At 48.4% G+C, this 11734-nt stretch overlaps 2 protein-coding genes across 5 annotated transcripts in view; one reads left to right on the top strand and one right to left on the bottom strand.

Moving 5' to 3' along the window:
- Positions 1–11734, bottom strand: part of LOC308548950 (histone H2B type 1-C/E/F/G/I) — a 329370-nt gene that overhangs the window by 3099 nt on the left and 314537 nt on the right. The window lies entirely within an intron of this gene.
- Positions 218–4702, top strand: LOC308548591 (histone H2A type 1). 4 transcript variants are annotated; one of them, XM_081120289.1, is made up of 3 exons: positions 218–785; positions 4387–4444; positions 4547–4702. In XM_081120289.1, the coding sequence occupies exon 1, from the start codon at positions 274–276 to the stop codon at positions 664–666; it is 393 nt and encodes a 130-aa protein (XP_080976415.1). In that variant the 5' UTR covers positions 218–273; the 3' UTR covers positions 667–785; positions 4387–4444; positions 4547–4702. The 4 variants fall into 4 exon arrangements, with proteins under 4 accessions (XP_080976415.1, XP_080976414.1, XP_080976416.1 ...); XM_081120291.1 differs by lacking the exon at positions 4387–4444 and adding an exon at positions 3562–3620 and having other exon boundaries at positions 234–785; positions 4557–4702; XM_081120288.1 differs by lacking the exon at positions 4387–4444.

The following is an 11734-nucleotide window of genomic DNA, read 5'->3' as shown; positions in this document are numbered from 1 at the left end:
GCCTTTATGCTAATGAAGGATGCAGAGGATCTCTTAGTTCATTGGAAGACAAACGCCAGGGCAGCCATCCTTGGGCGGATCTATGCAAATTAGGAATGGAAATGAGGACTTTTCTATTGGCTGCTTGACTGAGGCTGTTCCTAGCCAATCAGACAATCCATATTGCTCCCCAGGAACTGCCTATAAAAGCGGGCGTGTTCCGCCTACTCCCAGAATTGTTCTGTTTGGGCGAGTGCTTACTTTTGGTTTTGCAGGGCCCTTTTTCGGTTTCCAATGTCTGGACGCGGGAAGCAAGGAGGCAAGGCTCGGGCCAAGGCAAAGTCTCGCTCCTCGCGGGCCGGGCTGCAGTTCCCCGTGGGCCGCGTGCACCGCCTGCTGCGCAAGGGCAACTACGCGGAGCGGGTCGGGGCGGGCGCGCCCGTGTACCTGGCGGCCGTGCTGGAGTACCTGACGGCCGAGATCCTGGAGCTGGCGGGCAACGCGGCCCGCGACAACAAGAAGACGCGCATCATCCCGCGCCACCTGCAGCTGGCCATCCGCAACGACGAGGAGCTCAACAAGCTGCTGGGCAAGGTCACCATCGCGCAGGGCGGCGTCCTGCCCAACATCCAGGCCGTGCTGCTGCCCAAGAAGACCGAGAGCCACCACAAGGCCAAGGGCAAGTGATTTGACAGGCACCCGTTTCCGGAGACGCTTTGAAACCCAAAGGCTCTTTTCAGAGCCCCCGCCCCATCTCCAAGGAAGAGCTAATGTCACTAGGTTAAATAGGGGGAAAATGCACAAAGGTAAGCTAATTTCCCCCCAACCTATAGCAATACAAATGCACCTTTCAGATCTTAGGAAGGGCTTCAAGTGTTGCTAAAAACGGGGCTGCTTCTAGAAAATAGTCACGGAGTAAGATAACCACGCGTTTCCTACAGTCGCAGGGCCTGGCTGTGGACGACGGGTTAACTGCAGGCCTGGACCGCGGTCTCTGAACTTCGCGTCGCGTCGCCTCGCAAATTACGTGTTGATGGCCCGGAAGGCAAACCCCGAGCGGGTTCGCAACCTCCCCGCCCTGTCCGGCGGGGGCGTTGAGCTCCCCGGGTTAACAGTCAAAGCACCACCTAAAGCTCAAAAGGGAGGTGAAAGGAGCCTCTGAAACATCCACCCTGGGTTAGCTGAGAATACGGTCTATCCAGACCCGAGTTGCATCTCGTAACGATTGTGAGATTGGGGCCAATTAATTAACTCTGGTGCTGGGTTTTGTCATCTGTAAATTGGGGGTAGATTGATGGTGTCTAATTTAGATCCTTGTGCCAATTAACCACTTAATGCCCCTTAGATAGGTTCCTGACATTCAATGAAGTATATACAAATATTAATGCTATACTTTAAGAAGCTCTAACGCTTATGTTCCCAGCGCAGCTGAAAAAGGGATAGAACAGGGCCATTTGCTTCCCCACAGCAGTTGTTGCCAGGCATCTGGTAATTTAACTGCACCAACCCCAAGAAGGGATGATCTGGACCAGGCAAAAATCTTTAGGATCCCATTTTCCAGGGCTGAATCTCTCACCAAGGTTTTCTTTTGGTTGGCCCGTCCTTCCAAGACCCAACAACCCCCCACCACACACACACACTCCCCCCCCCCCCCCCCCCCCCGCAGCCACCAACCAGAGAAGTGGCTGGAGCTGTGCTGAAGGAAAACAGGCCGGAAAACAAGTGAGCACCTTGATGGTCCCACGTTAAAATTTCCTGAGGGTTTCTTGGCGATTCTAATGGGCAGCTGGACTGAGATTCATCAGACTGGGAGATCTGTCCTCCCTGTTGGAGGCTGGGGTCCACCTGGAGGATCTTGTTCTGTCTGCCCAGCATGACTTGTATGTTGGAGAACTGGGATCTTCAGGTCAGAACTGCTTCACCTGAGCCTTGGGAACGCTTTTAATTAACTATCCAGGTTGCCTTTGAACCCAGCCCCAACACTTAGTAGGTGTGTGCACTTGACCAGGTGTGGGAGCTCTCCCCACCTGGTATCTTGGCTCACCTGTTGATAGGAGGGCCGCAGGAGTGTGAGCTCTGAAGTTAGAATGGGGGTGCTCAGGAGTAACGGTTGACACTAAGCTCTTAATGTGTCAGGCACTTTTTTACCTGCCTCCAGCATATGAATTCATTTACCCAAAACCCTTGGAGGTAAATACTCTCCTAAACCGGAATAGAGCATGAACAATGTGTCTGTGTCCCAAGGTCAGGAACCCCTGCCTAGTCTATAACTACTGGTCCCTGAGAGATTATTGCCAGAACAATGAAACCAGTAAAAACTACACATAATAGGTTAATTTTGTCAACATACCATAATGTTACAAATTGTATCCTAAACTCAGTGAAGAACTTAAGGGAATTCCAGACACAGCAAATCAGTTTGACACAGCATCACCAATTATTAAACCTCTTCTTAAATGTGCAGATACTCTGTGCAGCAATATCCTTCCTTTACTTCATCCATCATTCACTCCCTATTTTTTAATGTATAGTTTGAACTCTTTTTTTACAAGTATGTTAAGCTTTATAATTAGTTCTAAACAATTACATGTAATTTAAGGTTAGAATTAGGTTAACATGTCAGGGTTTGTCATCTGCTGATCCTAACTTAGAATTGTAAATATTCCTGTTAAGTATACTGTATGTGTATTGTTGGAAGATATTAGGAATTTAATTGAGGATTCCTCATGCCCACTGAAATTGATAATAAGGGCTCATAGGTAGCCCCAGAATGCATCCTTATTTTATTCCACTACCTTAATATTGAACCAGACAGGTTAGCATCACCAGGAAGTCTACTGAAAGACAGCCATTGCCTTGATTCACACCTGGGAAACTGTCATTAATAGACAAATCTATGAAAAAAAAACACATATAACCTTTGTAACTCCGAGAAATTGGAATATGCCATGCAGACTTCAAATTAAGGTGAATTCTCAGGCATGGAGTTAATGTAGCTATATTGAAAAAAATATCAGAACTTTGTTGTACTGTGTACATTACAGTTGTTTGGGTTGGAGTTTGGGCAGAAGAAGAAAATCAACATTTATTGGGACTAAGGACTTATGCACGTTACTTATAGTTGAAAAATATAAGTGTTTCTGAAAAATGTAAGTTTTAGACTATTATATTTTGTTTGTCTGCCAGTTTGAGCTTATACCTTTACTGCGCTCCTCACTCAGGGACGCCAGGCAGTGGCAGGTGAGGGGACACAGCAACTGCTAACCTTCTTAGTTGTCAAGTTATGCATATAAAGGATACCAATAACAGGACTGCTGAGACAGGAGGACCTGCCACCATCATATAAACTTTTGAGAAACTGACCTGGCAATATTGATTACAATTTATCAATAGTTGGCCTTTTGTCCAACTAGGTGGTATAGATAAATAGTAAAATCAAAAAGGAAAATAAAAAGATATTTAGGAAGACAGGTTATCTACCAGCTAGAAATAAAGGCCCCACTAGAAAAGGGTCACAGAGCTGGTGTGTGTTACTAAATCAATGCTGTTTCATCCACTGAGCATGTCATCTCTGCACATAAGGGCACCTGGCAGCTTTATATTTGAATGCTGGGATTGGCCAGTGAATGTTCGTCTGCAGGGTAAGTTCTATCAAACTCATCTGTACCCTGTCACTTCACGTCCTCCCCGTATAAATAGAACTTCAGTAAGCACTTGGAACAAATACTCAGAATGAGTATGTCGTCAATATTTATTTCTGCACAGAAATGGAATAATCACTAAGTTGCAAGGGTTTTGTTCCTGGGGTATATGCCATTCTATGCACCACTCAATCTTACATTCTAGTTGCTAAATTCAGAGGAAGGTTCATAACTGATTGGTTCTGGAGCTGCTCTGCACAATACAGTAGGCACTAGCCACATGTGACATTTTAAATCTGAACAAAATTAAAATCTGAGTCCTCAGTTGCACTAACTACATTTCAAGTTGTTCGTGACTCCTGTACTGGACAACAAAGGTATAGAACATGTCTGTCATCTCAGAAAGTCCTGTTGGTAGCACTGAGCTGGGCACTTCTTGTCCCTGAGGACTAACATGGTCAAGTGCACTTAACCAGCTTCCTCCAGGTGGCATCTAAGGCTACAGTTGCCAGATAAAATCAGATAAAATATGGGATGCTCAGTTAAATTTAAATTGCAGATAAGCAATAAGTAATTGCATTATGAGTATGCCCTGAAATACTGCATGAGACATACTATACTAAAACAAAAATTGTTCTTTATTTGAAATTCAGATATGACTGATCACCTTGTATTTGCATTTGCCAAACCTGGCAGCCTTATCTTTTCCTTGTTTTGTTTTTTATCTATTGTTTTGTTTTTCTTTTCTTGGCAACCTTATCTGAAGAGCAAAATCAGAGCATCTGCCCAGGAGACTGGGTCCTCTCACCACCGGTCGTTTTTATGTAAGGAATTGAGAAAACTGGCCTGTATATTTTCTGCTTGTGTTCAAGATGGCTGGGGGAAGTTCTCAAATGCATGCACTTTGGTTTCACCTCTCCCCGTAGGTTTCCAAAGCTTCTCACTGCAGAGATGCCTGGGTCTGGAGTGTCTGTCAACTCGTCAGTTCTCGGAAACACGTGTATGCATGGCATCCTTGAGCTGTCATCGCCGGCGGATTCTGCACCTGCAGAGTTTTTCCTATTAAAAACTTATTCTGGGTTAATTTCTTTGTGTGTACTTGTGTGCCTTGTGGATAAGGGGAGTAAGAGGAGGGGAAAGTATTCTTGAGGGGAAAGTATTCTCTTTAGTGCAAAAATGTGTCTCATTTTTAGAATATGTAATACTTTCAGAGGGTTCAAACAAATCAAAATAACAAGGTCAACACTGAGAATCTATTTCCACTGGACTCTTCCACTGTTTCCTAGGTCATTATTTTTCTTGCGTGTCTGCCCATTGTTAATTCATGCAGATGTGAGTCAGGAATGAATGGATATTTGTTCTCCCCCCTCCCTTCATAAACAATAGCAGACTGTATACACTGCTCCGCGCATCTTGGAGAACTTTCCAGACGTGAATACCGGGAGCGACCTGCACACCACTGCCTGGTGTGCTGGGTGGGTGCGTCGTAGTTTATGTGACCTGTCCCTGTTGGCAGGCACATAAGACAGTTCTGGAGTGATAAGCCCTGATTTACAGGAAATTGAAAATGGTTCTCATGTTCTGCTGGGAGGGTGGAAAGTGAACAGAAATTCCAGTCACTTTTAGGTTGGACTCAAGGTTCCCCCCTTAAAAACTATGTGGTTTAAGCCCAGTTGGTAATTTTGAATCTCTATCTGTAAAATGCTGATAATACCTTCACAGAATGAAAAAGGATCATGCGCGTGAATTGTTTGGAACTGTAAAGAACAGCACGACCGAAATTGGTGAATTTTCAACCCTAGCCTGTCATGAGGAAAGAAAAGACGGCAGACAGGGAGGAAGACGGCAATGTCATCAGTTACCTGCTCCTGGCGGCCCCCGGAGCTGTGGGCCTGGCAGGCGGTGTTGCGGTCGCGGGGGCAGCACCCACTCACCTCCCAGCAGGTCTGCAGGTGCAGCAGCAGCAGCCCTGCGGGTGCGTGTTTCAGGCTCAGCTGAGCCTCCTTTCCAAGAGCAGGGACCCCCGGGACGGGACGCCCCGCACTCTGCCCACTCTGGTTTTTGCTCAGTGTGACTCCCCGGATATATAGAGAATTATCCCTGCTGGGGACCTGAGCCGCCGTGGCAGAGATCAGAAAAGGGAGGAGAGCCAGGAAGGGGGGCCCTGGAACACGGGAGGAAGAGTCGGTGAAGGGCAGAGCTCGGCGCAAGCTTCTGTTTCCTTCAGCTCAGCGCCGGCCGGCTGTGGACGGAAAGCACGGGGCCTCCATCAGTGGGTCCTGTGCCAGGTCACAGAACCAGTCTGCGGCTTGTCCGCGTCCACGGCCTGCGCTGTACCCCTGCTGCCCTCACCCCGCGGGCCTCCAGCGGAAAACCTGCAGGTCCCGTTGAGCCCCCCGCTCCTCTCCTCCTGCTCCGTTCAGCGGACCCCCGGGGGCCTGAAACGGGCGTGGCCGTGTGTGCGCCACGGGAATCGCGATGCTATAGAGCAGGACTGTTCCCCCGAGAGCCAGATGTTATGCATTTGCCAGCGAGGGCTGCTGCTGCGCTCGGCTCCTGTCCGCAGGGGGCTCTCATCTCTCACTTTCTGTCTCTCTGTCTCGTCGCTCTGTCTCTGTGTGTCTGTGTCTCTCATGCACACGCACGTTGGGTCACACTATTGTGCCTTTTTCCCACCTTGAAGGGCCCTCTCTCCACTCCCAGGGACCCTCATGCTCCTGGGCTGATTTAAGCCCCACACGCCGATCGGCACCCACGACAGGTGTGTCTCAATTGTTTCTCGTCTGCTGCGTTTTCATACGTTTTCCAATTTGTATGAGGCAGCCTAGAAACTCCAAGCACAGACCTGCCTCGCCCCTCGCTCACTCCCCTTTTCTGCTCCCGTGCCGCCGCCTCCGTGAGGCCCTCCCTGACCATCCCCCTGCTCCCCGAGGGGCCGGGGCCTTCCGCGAGGGGCGCGGCCTGGCGGATGGCGATGCCGGGGGCGCGGCCGGAGACGCCGCGGGCACGGGCCCTGCGAGGACGCGGGCGGGGCGGGCGCACCAGTGACGCCGGGCACTCGCTCTGCGTTGCCTGGCAACGGCCGGCGCTCGGCGCCCCTGGGAGCCTGGGCCGCGCTCCCGGGCGCCCGGAGGCTGGCGCTGGGAGCTGACGCCCGCACCGAAGGCGCTTCGACCCGAGCCCGCTCCGCGCGGTCCCAGGAAAGGGCGCAGCGCGGGCGGCGGGCCCTGTGCAGCACCGCCCCGGGCACGAGCGGCGCCCCCCGCCCCGCACCCATCGCGTTCCCCGCGAGTTCCCGCACCCACCCGCACGGGGCCCTGATGCTGCGACCTCCAGCAGCTCCAGGTGACGCTCGCCGGCTGCCCAGACGGAGGCCGCCGCGGGAAGAGCAGCCCGGAGCCGGACGCCCTGGGGCCGCCGTCGGCGGAGGGAGGGGCGGGCTCGCAGCGAGCGGCGGGGCCCCGCGTCTCGGCCGCCCCTCTACCGCCTCGCGCCTCCAGCGCTCTTCGTGGAAGCTGCGAGCCACCCCGCTCCCCCGGGACGCCGTCTCCCCCGCGGCGCCCCGGTTCCGCCGCCGACCCTTCTCTCCCTGCCCCCGCCCCTCCGCTTGGCGCCACGCACGTCTGAGGCGCGCTTATTTAGGGGGCACCTTTCCCGTCCTCACACGAGCCGGTCGGGGTTGAAACGTGGAGACGCGACCGCGCTCGCGCTGCGTGGACGCTCCCTCCGTCCTGCGGGACCTCGGCGCCGGGCTTTCACCTGCGGCTCAGCCGCGCGCGGACATTCCTTGTGCCCAGGTGCATCCGACCTCGGGTGGGAGGCGGGATGCAGCTCCCACCTGACGGTGTTACTGGGCCTGGAACTCACTGGGGCTCTTTGATCCGCAGGACCAAGGTGTGAGGCGGGCGAGCAGGAGGCGAAAGCGCGGGGAGCTTAAGCAGCCTGCCCAGGACGCACGCCGGTGAGACGGACAGGCCGGGGTGCAGATGAGACTAACACAGGGAATCCCTGGGAAGCACCTAACACAAGGGGAACCCTCGAGGGATGTTCGCCGCTGCTGTTACCATGACGTTATGACACCCGCAGTCCCGGAGCTCGAGGAGCGGAGACCTGCCTCTTTGGAGGTTTGGTTTGGTTTGAAGTGTTTAGTTGTTACTCCAGTTCCAGGAGTAATATCACCAGGAGCAATATCAACGAAAGTCCAGGTGAAGAGCAGAAAGAGAGCACAGTAAGCGCATTACCTCTCTCGGCATTTAGGGTATTTTGGGGGAAATACTCTGAGACAGTGCAAAACCTGCTTCTCCTTAAACATGCGCCCAATGATTTTAGTATCAAGGAACAGCTGTCCCTTCTCATTATGTATGTATTTATTTATGGATAAATGTTTTATTCTTTGAGTTAAAGTGCAACATTATCCATTATTATTGGTTGCTCAGACGGTACCAGCTTCTCCTCCTGGAGACTGGCTTTCATGTTTCCTCAACAAGTCCAGAAAGGAGAAGCCTGTCCCAACAGACAGAGTTCTACGGGTGGTCTTCCCAGTTCGGCCAGGTCTGTACCTGTATGTAACACACCTTCTAGGAGGAAGCTGGGCGGGGCTCCTCCCTTTCCATCACCCAGGGTTCCTTGGAGGCTTGAAACAGAGTCAGCAATAGTAAAGCACCTTTTAAGCTCTAAGAGATGAATGCACGAGAATATCTCATGACTACAGTTGCATGAGGATGACGCCTCCCTCCCGGCCAGCACGGTGAGGACTGCACTTCGCAAGGGCTCCCAGCACACTCTCAACGAGCCATGTAGGTAACTGAAACTACGTGCACTAAGCTCTGTCTTATATTCTATTCTAGCTCATTGAAAGGAAACATTCTAACCTTGAGCCACTAAACTGACTTCACAACCTGTAATGATTGCTCAGACCTGCAGTCTGAGAAACACTGTTTATCAGAGCACATGCTCCAGGTCAGACGGACATGAGCGGAAATCCTGGAGGCAACTCTTACCAGCTGCCTTCTCAGGAGAATTCCTTAGCCTACGGGAGTCCATGTCCTCCTAAGTAAAGTGGGGATATGGCCTAAAGCAGGGGATTATCGCACTGACTCCATAAGAATGCAGGGAGCACACAGTACAGTAGCCAATAAAGGAAAGGGTGGTTTTTATGAAGAGTGATAAATGGGACAAGATGTGGAGATGCTGGAATAGGGAATTCTGGTTGTCCACAGGCATCCAGGGTCCAGTCCTCCACTTTTGGACATGTCTCTCCTTTCTCCTCAGGAGTCCACTCTAAAGCCCAGTCAGGTATGAATCTATGACCTTAGGACTGGATTGCCACTGAAGCCATCCTCCCAAATGTGGTCAAATGAAGCACAAACTTCTTTGGGTGGGTCTCACAGGCACATCCAGGAATCCACAGGATCACCCACGTGACCTGAACCACTTTTGACCCATCAACACCTCCAGTGGTAATGGCAGCGGTTCCAAGGCTTGGAGTCACCAGAGGAACCTGAGGAACTTGATAAATATTGAGATTCTGTGACCAAGTGGAGTTATTCATTCAGAAGCATCTGGAACAAGACATTGAAATCTATATACAACATTGTTTAAAAAACAAACCAACCACACACACAGGCCCAAAATGGCATCACTCATGCTAAAAGCCCAAGATACAGAACCTACATTTAACACCTAATTCAACTGCAGTTTTAACCTCTCCCAGAAATATAAAGTTAATCAACCAGTATGGAATTTTCTGGTCAAGGACCAGTAAGGTAATCTGTCACAGGGACCCTTTCCATAGAAAGAAGAGGCAATCTGAATGATAAAAACCCTGCCATTCTCTTCCCCCAAAGAAAAGATGTCCACGTCCAAAAAGAATCCTCTCGTTTTTGTGCTAAGACCTCCCTTGCCCCACTATTCTTGTAAAATCCTGCCATCGCATACAAATCCTCAGAGAGCCTGTCTAGTTGATAGATGAGACACCACCAAATTCCTGAATCACATAATAAAGCCAATTAAATATTCTAACTTACTCGGTTGAATTTTGTTTTTTAACTACACATGTGCTCACACACTCTAACAAGCACACACACATCCACCCATGGTAGGTAGTGCTGAGACAGACAACGTAGCTGACAGCGAGAGGAAAGTGGAGATTTTTGGTGTTACTCCCATTTCATCATAAAAGAGTGTCAAATAACTGCTTGATTTCATAATGGCAGATCCTCAATGTCTTCTTTAACCCGTGAAATAGTCTTATTTATAGAAAAACACTTTATACCATAGGAGACGAGCTTAGGTGAGTTGAAAGATTCCACAATTCAGAGAGTTTAAGTCCCTCCAAATCAAAAGTAGTAAAAAATAAACTGAGCAAATGAAGCCATTTACAGGAGTGATTTTGTCATTGAAAATGAGAAGACTCATTGTTCTGGATCAAATACCCATAAATCAGTCTCCCTAGTTTGATGTTTTGATGGTTCTCCAGTTGGATGGTTATCAACCAGTTTCTTTTGGAACCTTAAGCTTTTTTATTTTAATATGTACCACAGGGCATATTTATTGTTAAAACTTGCATGAGCTAATTACATTGAAAATGTTTACAAAAGAAGGCTTTAAAAATTGATAATTTACATCACTTTTATACCAGATTCAGCATTAATTTAAACAAAAATATTCTGAAACATCTCATTAATGTTACATCCAAGATTTGTAAGTTTGTTTTTATTTCAGCATAACTAGTATATTACAATTTGATTCTAAAATGAGCCAAAAGAATTTAGCAAGACTGCATACAGATTCCTCAAAGTGCACCTCCATTTTCAGTGACTTTAAGGACACCAAATATACGGTCTGTTGTGTGTGACAATATGGGGCAATAAAGCTAAATTGATGTGATGTCCAACCCCATGTCACAAGAAGCCACCACACAAACAGAATAGTATCATATCACTTTGGCACTGGGCAAAATTGTATTTTGTTTCTTAAGTATGTGGTTTGCAGTTTCTAGAGACAACTCCATCTGGTTCATTTTGCTGGAAAAATTCCTTTAATTGGGTTTTCATTGTCAATTGTACTCTTTGTTGATTGGATAACTACCTAAACAAGACCACTCTTTCAGAGACCTTGCAAAAAACTTCTTTAAAGGGCAATGGCTTAACTTCCATAGTCACTTAGAGCTCTCCCTCTGACATGGGAATTTCAACTTATTCAATCCTACATGTAACTTACTTTCTTATTTATGGAGGAAGCACAGGGCCATAATCTTCATGACTGAAGCATATTTGGTGTGTGGACTAGTTATCAGCTATTCAGTAATATCAGGGCCTGGTTTTTTCTAACAATGGGAATAGATGTCTTACAACTTACACTTCTCATTAATTTCCCCTTATGGCCAATGCTTGAATTTAAATTCTAACTAGTATATTACTATTCGATCATAAAGCGTGGACTGAAAGAACTCAGCAAAACTGCAGACAGATTCCTCAAAGTGCACCTCCACTCCCAGTGACTTTATGAACATCATCAGTGGGTTACCTGAAAATTAGTGCTTTTCCATTTCTGTGTACCCTATGTGTTGGCCTCCCCTTCCTTCCCAATATCCTGAATTCAAGGTATGTAAACTCATGGAGCAGTTGTCCAGAAGACAAGAACCAACAGCCCCGCCCCCAACCCTTGGGAGCAGAAGGGAAAGAATTATTCTAAGCCACTGTTTAAAACCCAGGGTTCTGCACACAAAACTAAAACCATGGCTGCATAGACTGATGTCTCGGGGCTCCAAAATTTGACCCCTAATGGGCAATAATTTGTTTGGCGTTGCAGTAATCCAGTTTGATGAACTCAGATGCCCTCGGCTCAATAGGCAGGACTCTCCGAGGAGCCTGTGTTACTTCCCTCACTTAAGCGCAGATTTGTAATAAAAATCTTAATTCCAGTGACATGGTTTTTGGACATATAAGAAGCTAACCACTTGGAGAATCATATTTGAAAGGTCAGAAAACTCCACAGTTAAAGATCGGTTTATAATTTACGAAGAAAATAGAAAGTTTTGTTTCTCAGAGTTGAAATCTGAAGAGCACGGCGGGAAATATTGCTAGTTTCTGGCATAAAGTTTTGTGGTTTCC

This window comes from Miniopterus schreibersii (genome assembly GCF_964146895.1).
Source record: "Miniopterus schreibersii genome assembly, chromosome: 19".
Classification (NCBI taxonomy): domain Eukaryota; kingdom Metazoa; phylum Chordata; class Mammalia; order Chiroptera; family Miniopteridae; genus Miniopterus; species Miniopterus schreibersii.
This window is presented reverse-complemented; position numbering and strand designations above follow the sequence as displayed.